Source organism: Ctenopharyngodon idella, chromosome 8 (genome assembly GCF_019924925.1).
Source record: "Ctenopharyngodon idella isolate HZGC_01 chromosome 8, HZGC01, whole genome shotgun sequence".
Lineage (NCBI taxonomy): Eukaryota > Metazoa > Chordata > Actinopteri > Cypriniformes > Xenocyprididae > Ctenopharyngodon > Ctenopharyngodon idella.
Window position 1 is genome coordinate 17,665,188 of NC_067227.1, and position 12,523 is coordinate 17,677,710.

Below are 12,523 nucleotides of genomic sequence, written 5' to 3' on the forward strand. Positions count from 1 at the left end.
AGGTGTACAGGCCCAAGGTTTAAGAACTGTTTCCTATCATTTATTCCTCTCCTGGCATGGCTGCCGCGATACCCATTTCGAGAAAATGCTATTGGCGATCTTGTATCAGGAGTCAGTGTGGGAATCATGCACCTTCCACAAGGTTTAACACAAGCACATGCACATTTATATTACCAAAGCACACCTGTTACTTGCGATACTGTAGACCTAAATGAAAACACAAACAATCATATGTCATCTGTAATGTGTTTTGTGTGTGTAGGTATGGCATATGCTTTGCTGGCTGCGGTCCCTCCTGTTTTTGGTCTATATTCCTCCTTCTACCCCATTCTCATTTACTTCATATTTGGAACATCCAAACATATCTCTGTGGGTAAGTACACACTTCCTTTTATTTCTATTGTTCTTGAAAGGAAAGTTCATCCAAAAAAATGAAAATTCTGTCATCGTTTGCACACCATCATGTCATTCTAAACTTGTATGACTGACTTTCTTCGTGGAACACAAAAGAAGATGTTTTTGAAGAATGTTGGTAACTAAATAGTTTCAGTTCCAATTGACTTCCCTTGTATTTTTTGTCCATACAATGGAAGTCAATGTGAACTGAAACTGTTTGCTTTTCATCTTCTTTTGTGTTTGGAACAACATGAGGTTGAGCAAATGATGACAGAATTGTAATTTTTGGCTGAACTATTTCTTTAAATCATAAATGGCACTTTAATTCATAAATGTTGCAAGTTTGATGTTGTTTGGATGCGGAACACTTAAGAACTGGTTCATATTACTGATTTCAAACCTGTGCTTTAGGTACCATAAATTCTGTCATTAATTACTCACCCTCATGTTGTTCCACACCTGTAAGACCTTCACTCATCTTCAGAAGACAAATTAAGATATTTTTGATAAAATCCGATGCCTCAGTGAGGCCTCCATTGCCAGCAAGATAATTAACACTTTCAGATGCCCAGAAAGCTACTAAAGACATATTTAAAACGGTTCATGTGACTACAGTGGTTCAACCTTAATGTTATGAAGTGACAAGAATACTTTTTGTGCGCCAAAAAAACCCAAAATAACAACTTTATTCAACAAACAAAACACTGCTTCATGAAGCGTTGAAGTTTTATGAATCTTTTGTTTCGAATCAGTGGTTCGGAGCATGTATCAAACTGCCAAAGTCACATGATTTCAGTAAACGAGGCTTCGTTACGTCATAAGTGTTTCGAAATGTATTGAAATTTCAATGGTTCGTGTGACTTTGGCCTACACGCTCCGAACCACTGATTCAAAACAAAAGATTTGTAAAGCTTTGAAGCTTCATGAAGCAGTGTTTTGAAATCGCCCATTACTAGATCTTGTTGAATAAAGTCGTTATTTTTTTTTTTGGCGCACAAAAAGTATTCTCATTGCTTCATAACATTAAGGTTGAACCACTGTAGTCACATGAACTGTTTTAAATATGTCTTTAGTAGCTTTCTGGGCATTGAAAGTGTTAATTATCTTGCTGGCAATGAAGGCCTCGCTGAGCCATCGGATTTTATCAAAAAATATCTTAATTTGTGTTCTGAAGATGAACGAAGGTCTTACGGGTGTGGAATGAGGGGGGGTATCACATACAGTTTCTGCCAATCTCATGTTAATCTTGAGTACATATAGAGTAACAAAACATCCTTCATATCTCCGAAAAGTCTTTAGTTTTATCATATTTATAAAAGATAAACTGAGTCTTTCCGAATCTTTCCGCTGGGTTCTTTGGGAAGCTGAAAAGGGTAATCTTTCCCTCACAACCAAAAACACACTCCTTCGGTGACAGGAGCTGCGTCTCATTTGGGACGCTGCGTCCTTCGGAGATCGCATTTGAAGGCTGAAGGATGTCATATTTAAGAAAAGTAACCGTAATAAAATTGACTGATATTTATTGTGAGGTGTAAAATACTGGAATTTCTTTCTTACGTTGCAATCTAACAGTTATTTTTCTTAAATGAGACTGCCTCGATGATGTATGCAGCCTTCACAGGGTGCAGCCCCTGAATTGGGACACAGCCAGGGCTTGACATTAACTTTTCTGCTCACCAGCCACTGTGGTTAGTGGTTTTCCAAAGTTACTAGCCACTCAGCATTTTCACTGTCCACAATTTTGCTGTTAGAAAATAACATTTTATATGATTAAAGTTGACTTTGGCATGCTTAAATTACTTGATTTTGAGTCATTTTACTTGATTTACAAGATTTAAAACCCTTTTAAACTTTCAAATGCAGATTGACCACCCAAATCAAGACTACTTTGTATATCAGCTGGTATGTACAGGGGTCAATCAACCCGCCAAAGTGGCTAGTGGGAGTGGCTGTCTTACCCGCCACAGCTGAAATCTGTTCACTAAACCCAAGGGGTTAGTTTAGTGAACTAACCCTTTAAATCTGTTTTCACATAAAGCTATTGTATGACTTGAAATATAGCTGTATGTAGTTGTATGGACTACTGTTATGGTGCTTGTATAGTGCTATTATGAACAATTGACAGCCTTTCATCACAGTTCACCTTGTTGATGCTGTATGAGTGAGAAAATAATGATAGATTTTTCATTTTTGAGTGAACATTTGCAAAATGTATATAGCAAAAATGCCCCACACTTTCTAATATCTCTCTGTCTACAGGTACATATGCAGTTATGAGCGTTATGATTGGCAGCGTGACGGAGCGTTTGGCTCCAGACTCCGACTTCATGATGCCAGGCAATGACACCAACATCACCATCTTAGACACTGTCGGCCGTGATGCGGAGAGGGTCAAGATTGCTGCCACTGTGACTTTCTTATCTGGCATTTTCCAGGTAGGTTCTCTTGGAATTGTAAAGTGTATAGCTTTGAAGGTGTGTATGTGACTTTGAATTGTTTATGTGGTGTAGTTGCTCCTTGGTTTGGTTCGGTTCGGTTTTGTGGTGACTTATCTCTCAGAGCCATTGGTGAGAGCTTACACGACAGCAGCCGCCATCCATGTTATGGTCTCCCAGCTTAAATATTCCTTCGGCATCAACCCACAACGGTACAGCGGACCTTTGTCTCTTATATATGTGAGTATGAACACATGCTAACAACAATATGTATAACAATAAATGCCATGTGATTAATGGTTATGGAGCATCAATTCTGATTGACTGATGGCACAGTTCCAAACACTTTATTGAGGACTATGCTGAACTAGGACAAATAATCACACCCATGTGTAATTTGTGTTTAGTGCCCCCTATTGGCAGGGGTTATGACTTACACTCTGAAAGCTATGGATGATTTTAATACTTCTTTCACTTTTGTTCTCTCTCTCTCCAGACAATCATAGAGATTTGTGCATTGCTTGGAAAGACTAACATTGGTACTCTGGTAGTTAGCATTGTAACCATTGCTGGCCTGATCATCGCGAAGCAACTTAGTGCCTTGGCAGCACGCAAAATTCCTGTTCCTATTCCTGTTGAGCTGATCACTGTGAGTTACTTCATACAGTTAAACACACACATGCACACACACATATTTACTTAGCCAACTGAGGACATACACAGATGCATAAATTAACAATGATCAATACATTTATTACAGTATTTATTAGTCTTTGTGAACATTAGTTGATAAAATACAACAGTTCACTGTTAGTTCATATTAGCTCCATTAAATAATATTATCAGATGCAATTGGTAGTAATGTTTTAGTAATGTAATAGTAAATGTTGAAATTAGCATTAACAGAGATTAATAAATGCTTTAGAAGCATTTTTATCATTAGTTCATGTTAATGTAGTTAACTAATGTTAACAAATGGACCCTTATCGTAAAGTGTTACCAGATAATTACAGTACTTGTCAAAAGTCGTTACAATTTTTTTTTCTCTTCTTTTTTCTCTTCTCTTCTGTATATATACTACTGACTAACCATGACTTTCTCAGCCCTAAACCTACACCTATAAGAAAACCTTATGCATTTTTTAGATGTATTTATATTCATATTTTATTTATAATAACATTTCATTATAATTTTTTATTCTATGAAAAAGTTTCATCAGTTTTGGCTCTTCCTGTTTAGAGGTAATGTACTGTATTGCTTTGAGGGTTTCTTAAAGCTTTAATCTTGTTTGTGTATATAGATTATTATTGCTACTGTGGTGTCATGGCAGATGAATTTGAAGACCGAATACAAAGTTGAAGTAGTTGGAGAAATACCATCAGGGTGAGTCCAACACACTACTATGCAGCACAAATGCAACTGTACAGAACTCTATGTTACTACAAAATCATATACAGCATCATAGTACATCTTCATGTTCATATACTCATCTCTTCTTCACATTGTAGTCTGCAGGCTCCCGTGGCACCCGCTGTTTCACTGCTGGGTTCAATGGTCGGTGATGCTTTTGCACTGGCTGTTGTTGGTTATGGCATTGCTATCTCACTGGGTAGAATTTTTGCCCTCAAATATGCTTACAAAGTTGACAGTAACCAGGTAAGAGACAAATAAAAGATGATTTTTTTAAATGATTTTTTTTTTCACCAAGCACACATTAAATTGTTACCAAAAAAAGAATCCTGAAAAAAAAGTTCACTGTTTTCACAACAATATTAAGCAGCACCATTTGCATCATTTCTTATAATAAAGAATATGCAAAATTAGAATGAGTCCTGAAGAATCATCTTACACTGAAGACTGGAGTAATCGCTAATATAATTTTTTACCCACTTTTCATGTCAAATTTAGTGTCAACATAAGCAAACAGCATAGTAAAACTGCAAGATTGGAAAATATGGTTTTACTTTATCTTTAAAAGCTTTGGAAGTCATCTCAGTACAAACACAAATAAACAAACAGGGAGAATTTACCAAAAAGAGAGGTCAGTAACTGATTGATTCTCAAAATGCGAAATGTTTACTTTGTTCCTTTTAAAAACAGGAAATAGTCACATATACAAAAATGGACAGTTACACTTTATTTTAAGGTGTCCTTGCTACAGTGAAATTATACAGTTAGATACTGAGTAATATTAACAACATGTACTTACTATGGAGTTAGGATTATGATTTGGTTTAGGGCTAATTGCGTGCAATTATGCATAATTTACTGTTATTACTATAATAAGTACAAGGACACACACAAAAAAAGTGTTACCGAACTGGCATTACACAACTTTAGTTCTTTAAATTCAAATCCAGTTGCCAGTTAAACCCAATTTTTATCTGAAAAGCTGGCAATTTGTGTCTTTTGTTCTTCTCTAAGTAGCCGAAAGTCATTGATTCAATTCAACCCACAATTTTTTTTGCACAGAATTCTAAAAGTTTGGAAAAAACAGTTTTGTTTGAACATCTTGTGTTCTACTTGTAATGTGTCCTCTCTGGATCAGGAGCTCATAGCATTGGGTCTGTCTAACTCCATTGGAGGCTTGTTCAACTGCTTTGCTATCAGCTGCTCTATGTCTCGCAGCATGGTGCAGGTCAGCACCGGGGGGAAGTCACAGGTGAGAACAACAGCAAAATGCAAACTGACATTTCCTTTTTCTCCTTTCTCTTTCTAACTTGTTTTGAATATATGGATGGATAGACCCTTGTGAAAAAGAAGTGCGCTTAATTGTATTGAATGTACTTATAGTGTGCTTCAAATCTTAAAAGTACATTACAAAACTCTGTTTCTTAACACACTTAAGTACATTTTTAAAAAGTGCTCTTTGTAATAATGTCAAATTAAAAGTTGTACCTTAAAGTATGTTTAAAATTGTTATCTAATATTTGGCTGTGCGAAAGAAGTGCACTTACTTGTTAATAAGTAAAGAAGAAAGTAAAGTATCTGATTATAATTTTAACTGTAGTGTTTTTCAGTATTACAGTTAATATTTTTTTAAATACGCAACATTTCAGCGTCATCATTAAGAATGTGTAATACAAATATTTTTAAAGGAGACCTATAATGTCCCTTTTACAAGATGTAATATAAGTCTCTGGTGTCCCCAGAATGTGTCTGTAAAGTTTCAGCTCAAAATACTCCACAGATCATTTATTATAGCTTGTCAAATTTGCCCCTATTTGGGTGTGAGCAAAACACGCTGTTTTTGTTTGTGTCCCTTTAAATGCAAATGAGCTGCTGCTCCTGGCCGCTTTCCAGAAGAGGGCGGAGCTTTTGCAGCTCGCATTTCGGTTGCTCAAGCCAAAATGCCGATTGTCAGTAATGGCGTTCAGCCTTACATGGTTCAAACCAGAGTCGGTCACTGATAGAGACTCAGGAAGAAGTTACAACTTATAGAATGCATCTGGATGTTTCTGAATGGTGGTTAGTGGATAAATTTATGTAGTTGCTGTGGAGTTGATTCAACTCATCAACTAGCATGTGCCGTCATGTTAATCTTTTGTGCAAATCCAATGTTGAATTGACCATTGTTTGTGAAGCAGTCTGGCGTAAAATGACTGCATGGTAACAACACTCTACTGCAACAACTCTTCCTCTTCTCTAAAACAGCCCAACATGGCCTCATCCCCTTTGAGCACTGTAACTCTGACATTTTTATGCTCTAACAGCAACATTACACACTAACTAAAGTTAAAAAAGTGAAATCATAATCAACCATGCTTTAAATACGCAACATACAAGTTTACTTAAGTGTCAAAAAAGCACTCTTAAGTTCAATTACTATAATACATTTCCATTTAATTTGCAAATAACATACAATTAAGTGTCTGGAAACATTCAGTTTGCACTTAATTACTGTATATTCTTTTAGTATATTATCTCTGTAATAAGTATACTTTTTAAAGGTATGCTAAAGTGTACTTCTTTTTCACAAGGGGATGGTTCATTCATTAGATTGTTAAACTGCTGGTTGGTTTTGTTGAGTAAATGTTTAAATTGAAACCTCTCTCTGTCAAACTTTCAGGTGGCTGGAGCGATTTCTGCTCTGGTAATTCTGGTGATCTTGTTAAAGATTGGAGAACTCTTTGAGGAGCTGCCAAAGGTTAGTACCCTGATTCAGCCCTTGTGTGGGCCTGTCATGAATATTCATAATATAAGATTTCAGTGCTGAATTCATGAATATGCTAATGTGTCAATTTACATAGGAATATATGTAAAAATTGTTCATGTGTGTGCTGGTTTCTTTAGGCAGTGCTGGCTGCTATAATCTATGTAAATCTGCATGGCATGATGAAGCAGTTTGGAGACATCCGCTCTCTCTGGAGGACCAACAAAGTGGATATGGTGAGAAGGAGAAGGAGAAAGCTTATGCAACACATTAAAAATAGACCTATACACACACAAAAAAAAATAGGACTAAGAGCAAAAAGGAGTGAATAAAGTGACACAGAAAAAAATGAAGGAAAAATGTAAAAATCTGAATTGACGGTTTAGATATTATTCTCTCTGTTGTTTGTGTGTTTAGGTGGTGTGGGTGATGACTATGATCTTGACAGTGTTGTTCAATCCTGATATGGGACTGGCTGCATCTATTGCCTTCTCTATCCTCACTGTTGTCTTCAGAACTCAGCTGTGAGTGACAGAAACCACATACACAAAGTCTAAATAATTCACAAATACACGCTAAATCATGGAAAATGCACCATATTCCCATAATCTTAAACCCTAAATGACTAAACTACATACAAGTGCACCATTTGCGTAATTAAATGAGAATGTAAAAGTGGTTCTACGTGCACTCTCCTGTTTCACTTTGTACTGTTGAAGATCCCAGGAGAAGCTTTTTTGAGCGTCATATTGCATTTCCTTTTGAGTTCCCTTAGCTTGGCCATATGGAATTAAAGTCCTGTTCTTGACGTCATTGTTTTTAGCAGTTGCATATAATCTCTCCATCTGTCCCTCCTTGTTTTGACTCCTTTCTTCTCCTTCACTACCTGTTTCTTCTCCCTACAACAGACCGAAATACTCTCTCCTTGGCCAGGTTCCTGGCACCGACATCTACAGACCAGTAGAGGACTACAATCAGGTGAACATAACCACGACACCACCATCTACAACATCATTACAATATATTCAACTGATTCTTTAGTTGACATAGTTGTTAAATTTGGAACAGCAGAGGTGTTGCACAATTGTCAAATGATTGAGCTGGATTAAGGCCTTAATTCATCCAAATAAATGTGTTCTCATCAAACAGCCTGGCACTCATAACCTGAATTACTACAAACTTTCTGAAACACCTACTCTTTCATTTAAACATATCTTAGATAGATATGTAACTTTGCAAGGGCAGGACATGTCTGTAATTGTTTGGTTTCATTGCGTTGGTTACTATTTGCCTTACAGTTCTCATGGAATGTTTCAATGTGTGGGTGTTGTAGTTTCATTTATTCATATAATTTATAGTTTCATTTATTAATTGAAGGTGCTTTAAGAGAGACCTAGTTATAAATAGTATTTATAAAGGTTATATGGTTACTTGTGTATGTTGCAGGTGATCAGGGAGGGGCATGAAGTGGTCAGTTTGTTGTAGTGCTATTGAAACTGAATACTTAACTAACTACCCTTTACTTTAAGATTTCAATTCCATGTCAAATGTAATTGGCTACAAGTTACACAGTCTTTGACCTTTAGCAAAACCTCAAAACATTTTAATTACAGTATGACCATTGTTGAAGATGGAGGAAATTGACTCAAGTGATAAACATTGTCAATAAACAACTATTCCATAGCAACATCTGCTTTTATTAAATTCTGTCATTCTGTCATTAAATACTCAACCTCATGTCGTTCCACACCCGTAAGACCTTCGTTCATCTTCGGAACACAGATTAAGATATTTTTGATAAAATCTGATGACTCAGTGAGGCCTGCATTGACGGCAAGATCATTAACACTTTCAGATGCCCAGAAAGCTACTAAAGACGTATTTAAAACAGTTCAAGTGACCACAGTGGTTCAACATTAATGATATGAAGCAACGAGAATACTTTTTGTGCACCAAAAAAACTAAATAATGACTTTATTCAACAATATCTAGTGATGGCCGATTTCAAAACACTGCTTCATGAAGCTTCGAAGCTTTACAAATCTTTTGTTTTGAATCAGTGGTTTGGAGCCAGTATCAAACTGCCAAAGTCATGTGATTTCATTAAAGGAGGCTTTGTTACATCATAAGTGTTTCGAAATTTCAATGGTTCACCACTGGGGGCATGACTTTGGCAGTTTGATTCACGCTCTGATTATTTTTTTTATAAATTATTAATTAATTTTGTTAAATAATTATTTTATTATGAGTATAATTTCACCGTACGTTTTACACCCTTTCAGGTGAAGGAGATTCCTGATATAATGATTTTCCGTTCATCTGCAACATTGTACTTTGCCAACGCTGAAATGTACATCGATGCACTCTTTGAGAAGGTAGACATATGCAATATGTACTCTCATACATACTCATTCACACACATTTACATAAAAACCATTTACAAGACATAATTAAACAGGTAATTATCCCAAACATAAATATGCACTGTGAGATTAGACCAAACAAGCAACATATAACACATGCACAGGTCAGGACTTTCACGCAGTAAAAATAAATGTGTTTGTGTGCAGACTGGGGTAGATGTGGCTAAACTTCTCTCACACAAGAAGAAGCTGGAAGCAAAGAGACTCAGAAAAGAAAAGAAAGCCGCAAAGAAAGCGAAAAAGGAAGCCAAGAAAAGAGCTAAAGAAGCTGCCGTACAAACTACTAAGGTCTGCATTTGAAGAGACTGTGTGATTGCATGTGGGTGTGTGAGATAATATCTATGTTTGCAAATTTTGGCTGAGTTTTTTGCTTTTAACCATGGCCAGGATCCGCAGTTATCGGACACAGATGAAAGCTGCGAGGAGCCGGAGTTGTCACACACAGGGGCAAATGGGGATGTACATAAGATGTCAGTCAAAGAGCCAAAGCATGTAGTAACTGTGGAGACGTGGCCTGACCCAGACACTGACCGCCCGCTCCCACAGGCAATCATTCTTGACCTGAGCCCAGTCAACTTCCTGGATACAGTTGGCGTGAAAACTCTTCGCAATGTGAGACACAATCTGTACTCATTAACGATTTAATGAATATGTAACGTGTTTTAACCCTGTTGAAACCCTTTGTTTAATGGCAGATCTATAAAGATTATGGAGAGGCTGGTGTACAGGTGTACTTATGTGGCTGCCAGAGTAAGTGAACTATACAAACCAATACATTTTATCTGAATACATTCTTAAAAATAAGGATTTCAAAAGGGTTTTTTGCAGTGATTTTATAGAAGAACATTTCAATGAGCAGTTCTTAAAACAACCAGTTCTTAGTGTGAAGAACATTTTAATTATCTAAAGAACCTCCTTCCACTGTAAAGAACCTTTTGTCCAATGGAAAGTTTCCAGGGATGTTAAAGGTTCTTCATGGAACTATAGATGCCAAAATAATTACCTTTATTTTTAAGATTGTACTCCTCTATGTCACGTGTTCCTTTTGTTGTCTGGAATCTCACCTGAAATATGAGCATGCAGTCAAGATGAACCTCATTCTTCTTGACTGCTCATGTCATCATTGATTATAATCTCTTTCTCTTTCAGGAGGTGTTGTAGAGAGTATGGAGAATGGCGATTTCTTCAGTGAGAAATTAACTAAATCGATTCTCTTCTCATCAGTACATGACGCCGTTCTTTATTGTCAGCAAGCAAACAGCGAGGAGGTACAGTACATCCTTATCTCTCTCTCACACACACACACACACACATAAACAAATGTCAGTGGTTTCCTAATCAGACAGGGCTGAGTGTTGGTGGCCCAGACAGTATTTCCAAAGAAACATGCATAAATAAACATAATTTCTTGCCTTTCTTCTTTTACAGGTTATGCCGGCAACACATTTGTAAATCCAAACACCAAGCGTGATACGGAACACTCCAGAACACAAAGAAAGATGGATTTTTATTTATTGTGTATTTCACCATGAGGAAGAATAAAGTAAAGGAGATGTTTTGATGAATAATTAGTTTTTTTTTTAAATAATAATCTCTTTTGAATGTGAAATATCTGAGAATGTGAGAATCTGCCATAGAGTTGTATTGTACAAGTAAAAATGTAAATCAACTTTTGTAATGGCAAAAAGCCAGCAATTCTTGACAGGTTATTCCAGGTTGTTACACTGTAGAGTTCCAGGTAATTGATGACGCTGAAATATTACGCATGAATGTAAACCCAGTTTCTCACTAAGTAATCAGACTCCTGGAAAGCTTTACTACATGAAAGTAGAGTACACATTAGAGATATATATTACAGTTCAAATGTTTGTGGTCAGTAAAGACATTTCAACATTTAAATTTGAAATAAATGCTGTTCTTTTGATCTTTCTATTCATCAAAAAATGTAGCAGTTTCCATAAAAATATGAAGCAGCACAACTGTTTTCAACATTTATAATAAGAAGAAATGTTTCTTGAGCAGCAAATCAGCATATCCTTCAGAAATCAGCATATGATTTCTGAAGGATCATGTGACTGAAATTCGTCGTTGCCATCACAGGAATAAACTGTAATTATCAAGTGTTATAATCTTTCACAATATTACTGTACTTGTGATCAAATATATGCAGTCTTGGTGAACATAAGAGAATTCTTTCAAAAACTTTACAGACCCCAAACTTTTGAATGGTAGTGTATTTACCATATAAAATTCAGTGTATGTGTTTTAGTGTGTATAAGCTATGTATGCTATGTGTTAACTTTGTATGCATGTGTATTTAGAATCAGCGTAACTTAGTCATTTTCTTATTCTTGTGGCAAAATTGTTAGTAAATTATATCTGCTATGTTATACTATCGATTACTTTGGTTTTGACTAAAGAGGAAATATTTAACCAAATAATCAATTTTGGAATCTTAGTATGAAGTACATTAAGTCAGTGTGAATTACTAATAACCATCTCAGTGATATTTAAAAATAACGTAGTTTTATCAGATATCTTTACTTTTCTTTTTTAATATCAAGTTTTAGTGTAAGAATTTAAGTAGAATTCATTTTGTTTATACAACATTTTTCATTTGATGGGTGCTGTTTTCATGTATGAAGACACATTTAGAGAGTTCAAAAATGGTGTGTTTATGTAAATGTGTAGGTCTTCCCATAACAAGTTTCAGAGAAAATGGTATGAACATTCCAGCATAGCCTAAGATCACAGATCACAGAACCTGTCCAACTAGCAGTGTATTGTTTCAAGAACAGATGACACCATGTGACAAAAGCACAAATGGTGTGAAATGGACTTATTGTGCACACAAAAGGTGAAGAAAGAATAGCCTGTGTGTTATATTGATCAGTATTAAAGATATAAAGAAATAAAAAAAAATACAACAAGTGAACAACTTTGGTCTCATACTTTAATCTTAGCTCTTAGACTTGTTGAAAGACAGTCGACATACCAAGATGAATGAGTAGGCTATAATCAATCTCATTCAGCTGTAAAGAAAAAGAATCGAGCGGGAAAGGGAGAGTGTGTGCGTGAGAGAGAAAGAGAGAGAGAGAGAGTTTTGTGTGTGTGTG

General features: G+C 36.0%; 1 protein-coding gene across 1 annotated transcript in view; it reads left to right on the forward strand.

Moving 5' to 3' along the window:
- Positions 1-12,345, forward strand: part of celsr3 (cadherin, EGF LAG seven-pass G-type receptor 3) — a 93,048-nt gene extending 80,703 nt beyond the window's left edge. Inside the window, 18 exon segments of the mRNA XM_051903887.1 lie at positions 3-142; positions 263-373; positions 2,656-2,831; positions 2,907-3,071; positions 3,328-3,480; positions 4,132-4,214; positions 4,340-4,487; positions 5,380-5,493; positions 6,901-6,978; positions 7,125-7,220; positions 7,402-7,508; positions 7,893-7,962; positions 9,267-9,359; positions 9,555-9,695; positions 9,795-10,019; positions 10,103-10,157; positions 10,557-10,675; positions 10,836-12,345. Of these exon segments, the coding sequence (XP_051759847.1) occupies positions 3-142; positions 263-373; positions 2,656-2,831; positions 2,907-3,071; positions 3,328-3,480; positions 4,132-4,214; positions 4,340-4,487; positions 5,380-5,493; positions 6,901-6,978; positions 7,125-7,220; positions 7,402-7,508; positions 7,893-7,962; positions 9,267-9,359; positions 9,555-9,695; positions 9,795-10,019; positions 10,103-10,157; positions 10,557-10,675; positions 10,836-10,859 (2,098 nt within the window). The 3' untranslated portion in view covers positions 10,860-12,345.
- Positions 12,346-12,523: the final 178 nt, after the last annotated feature.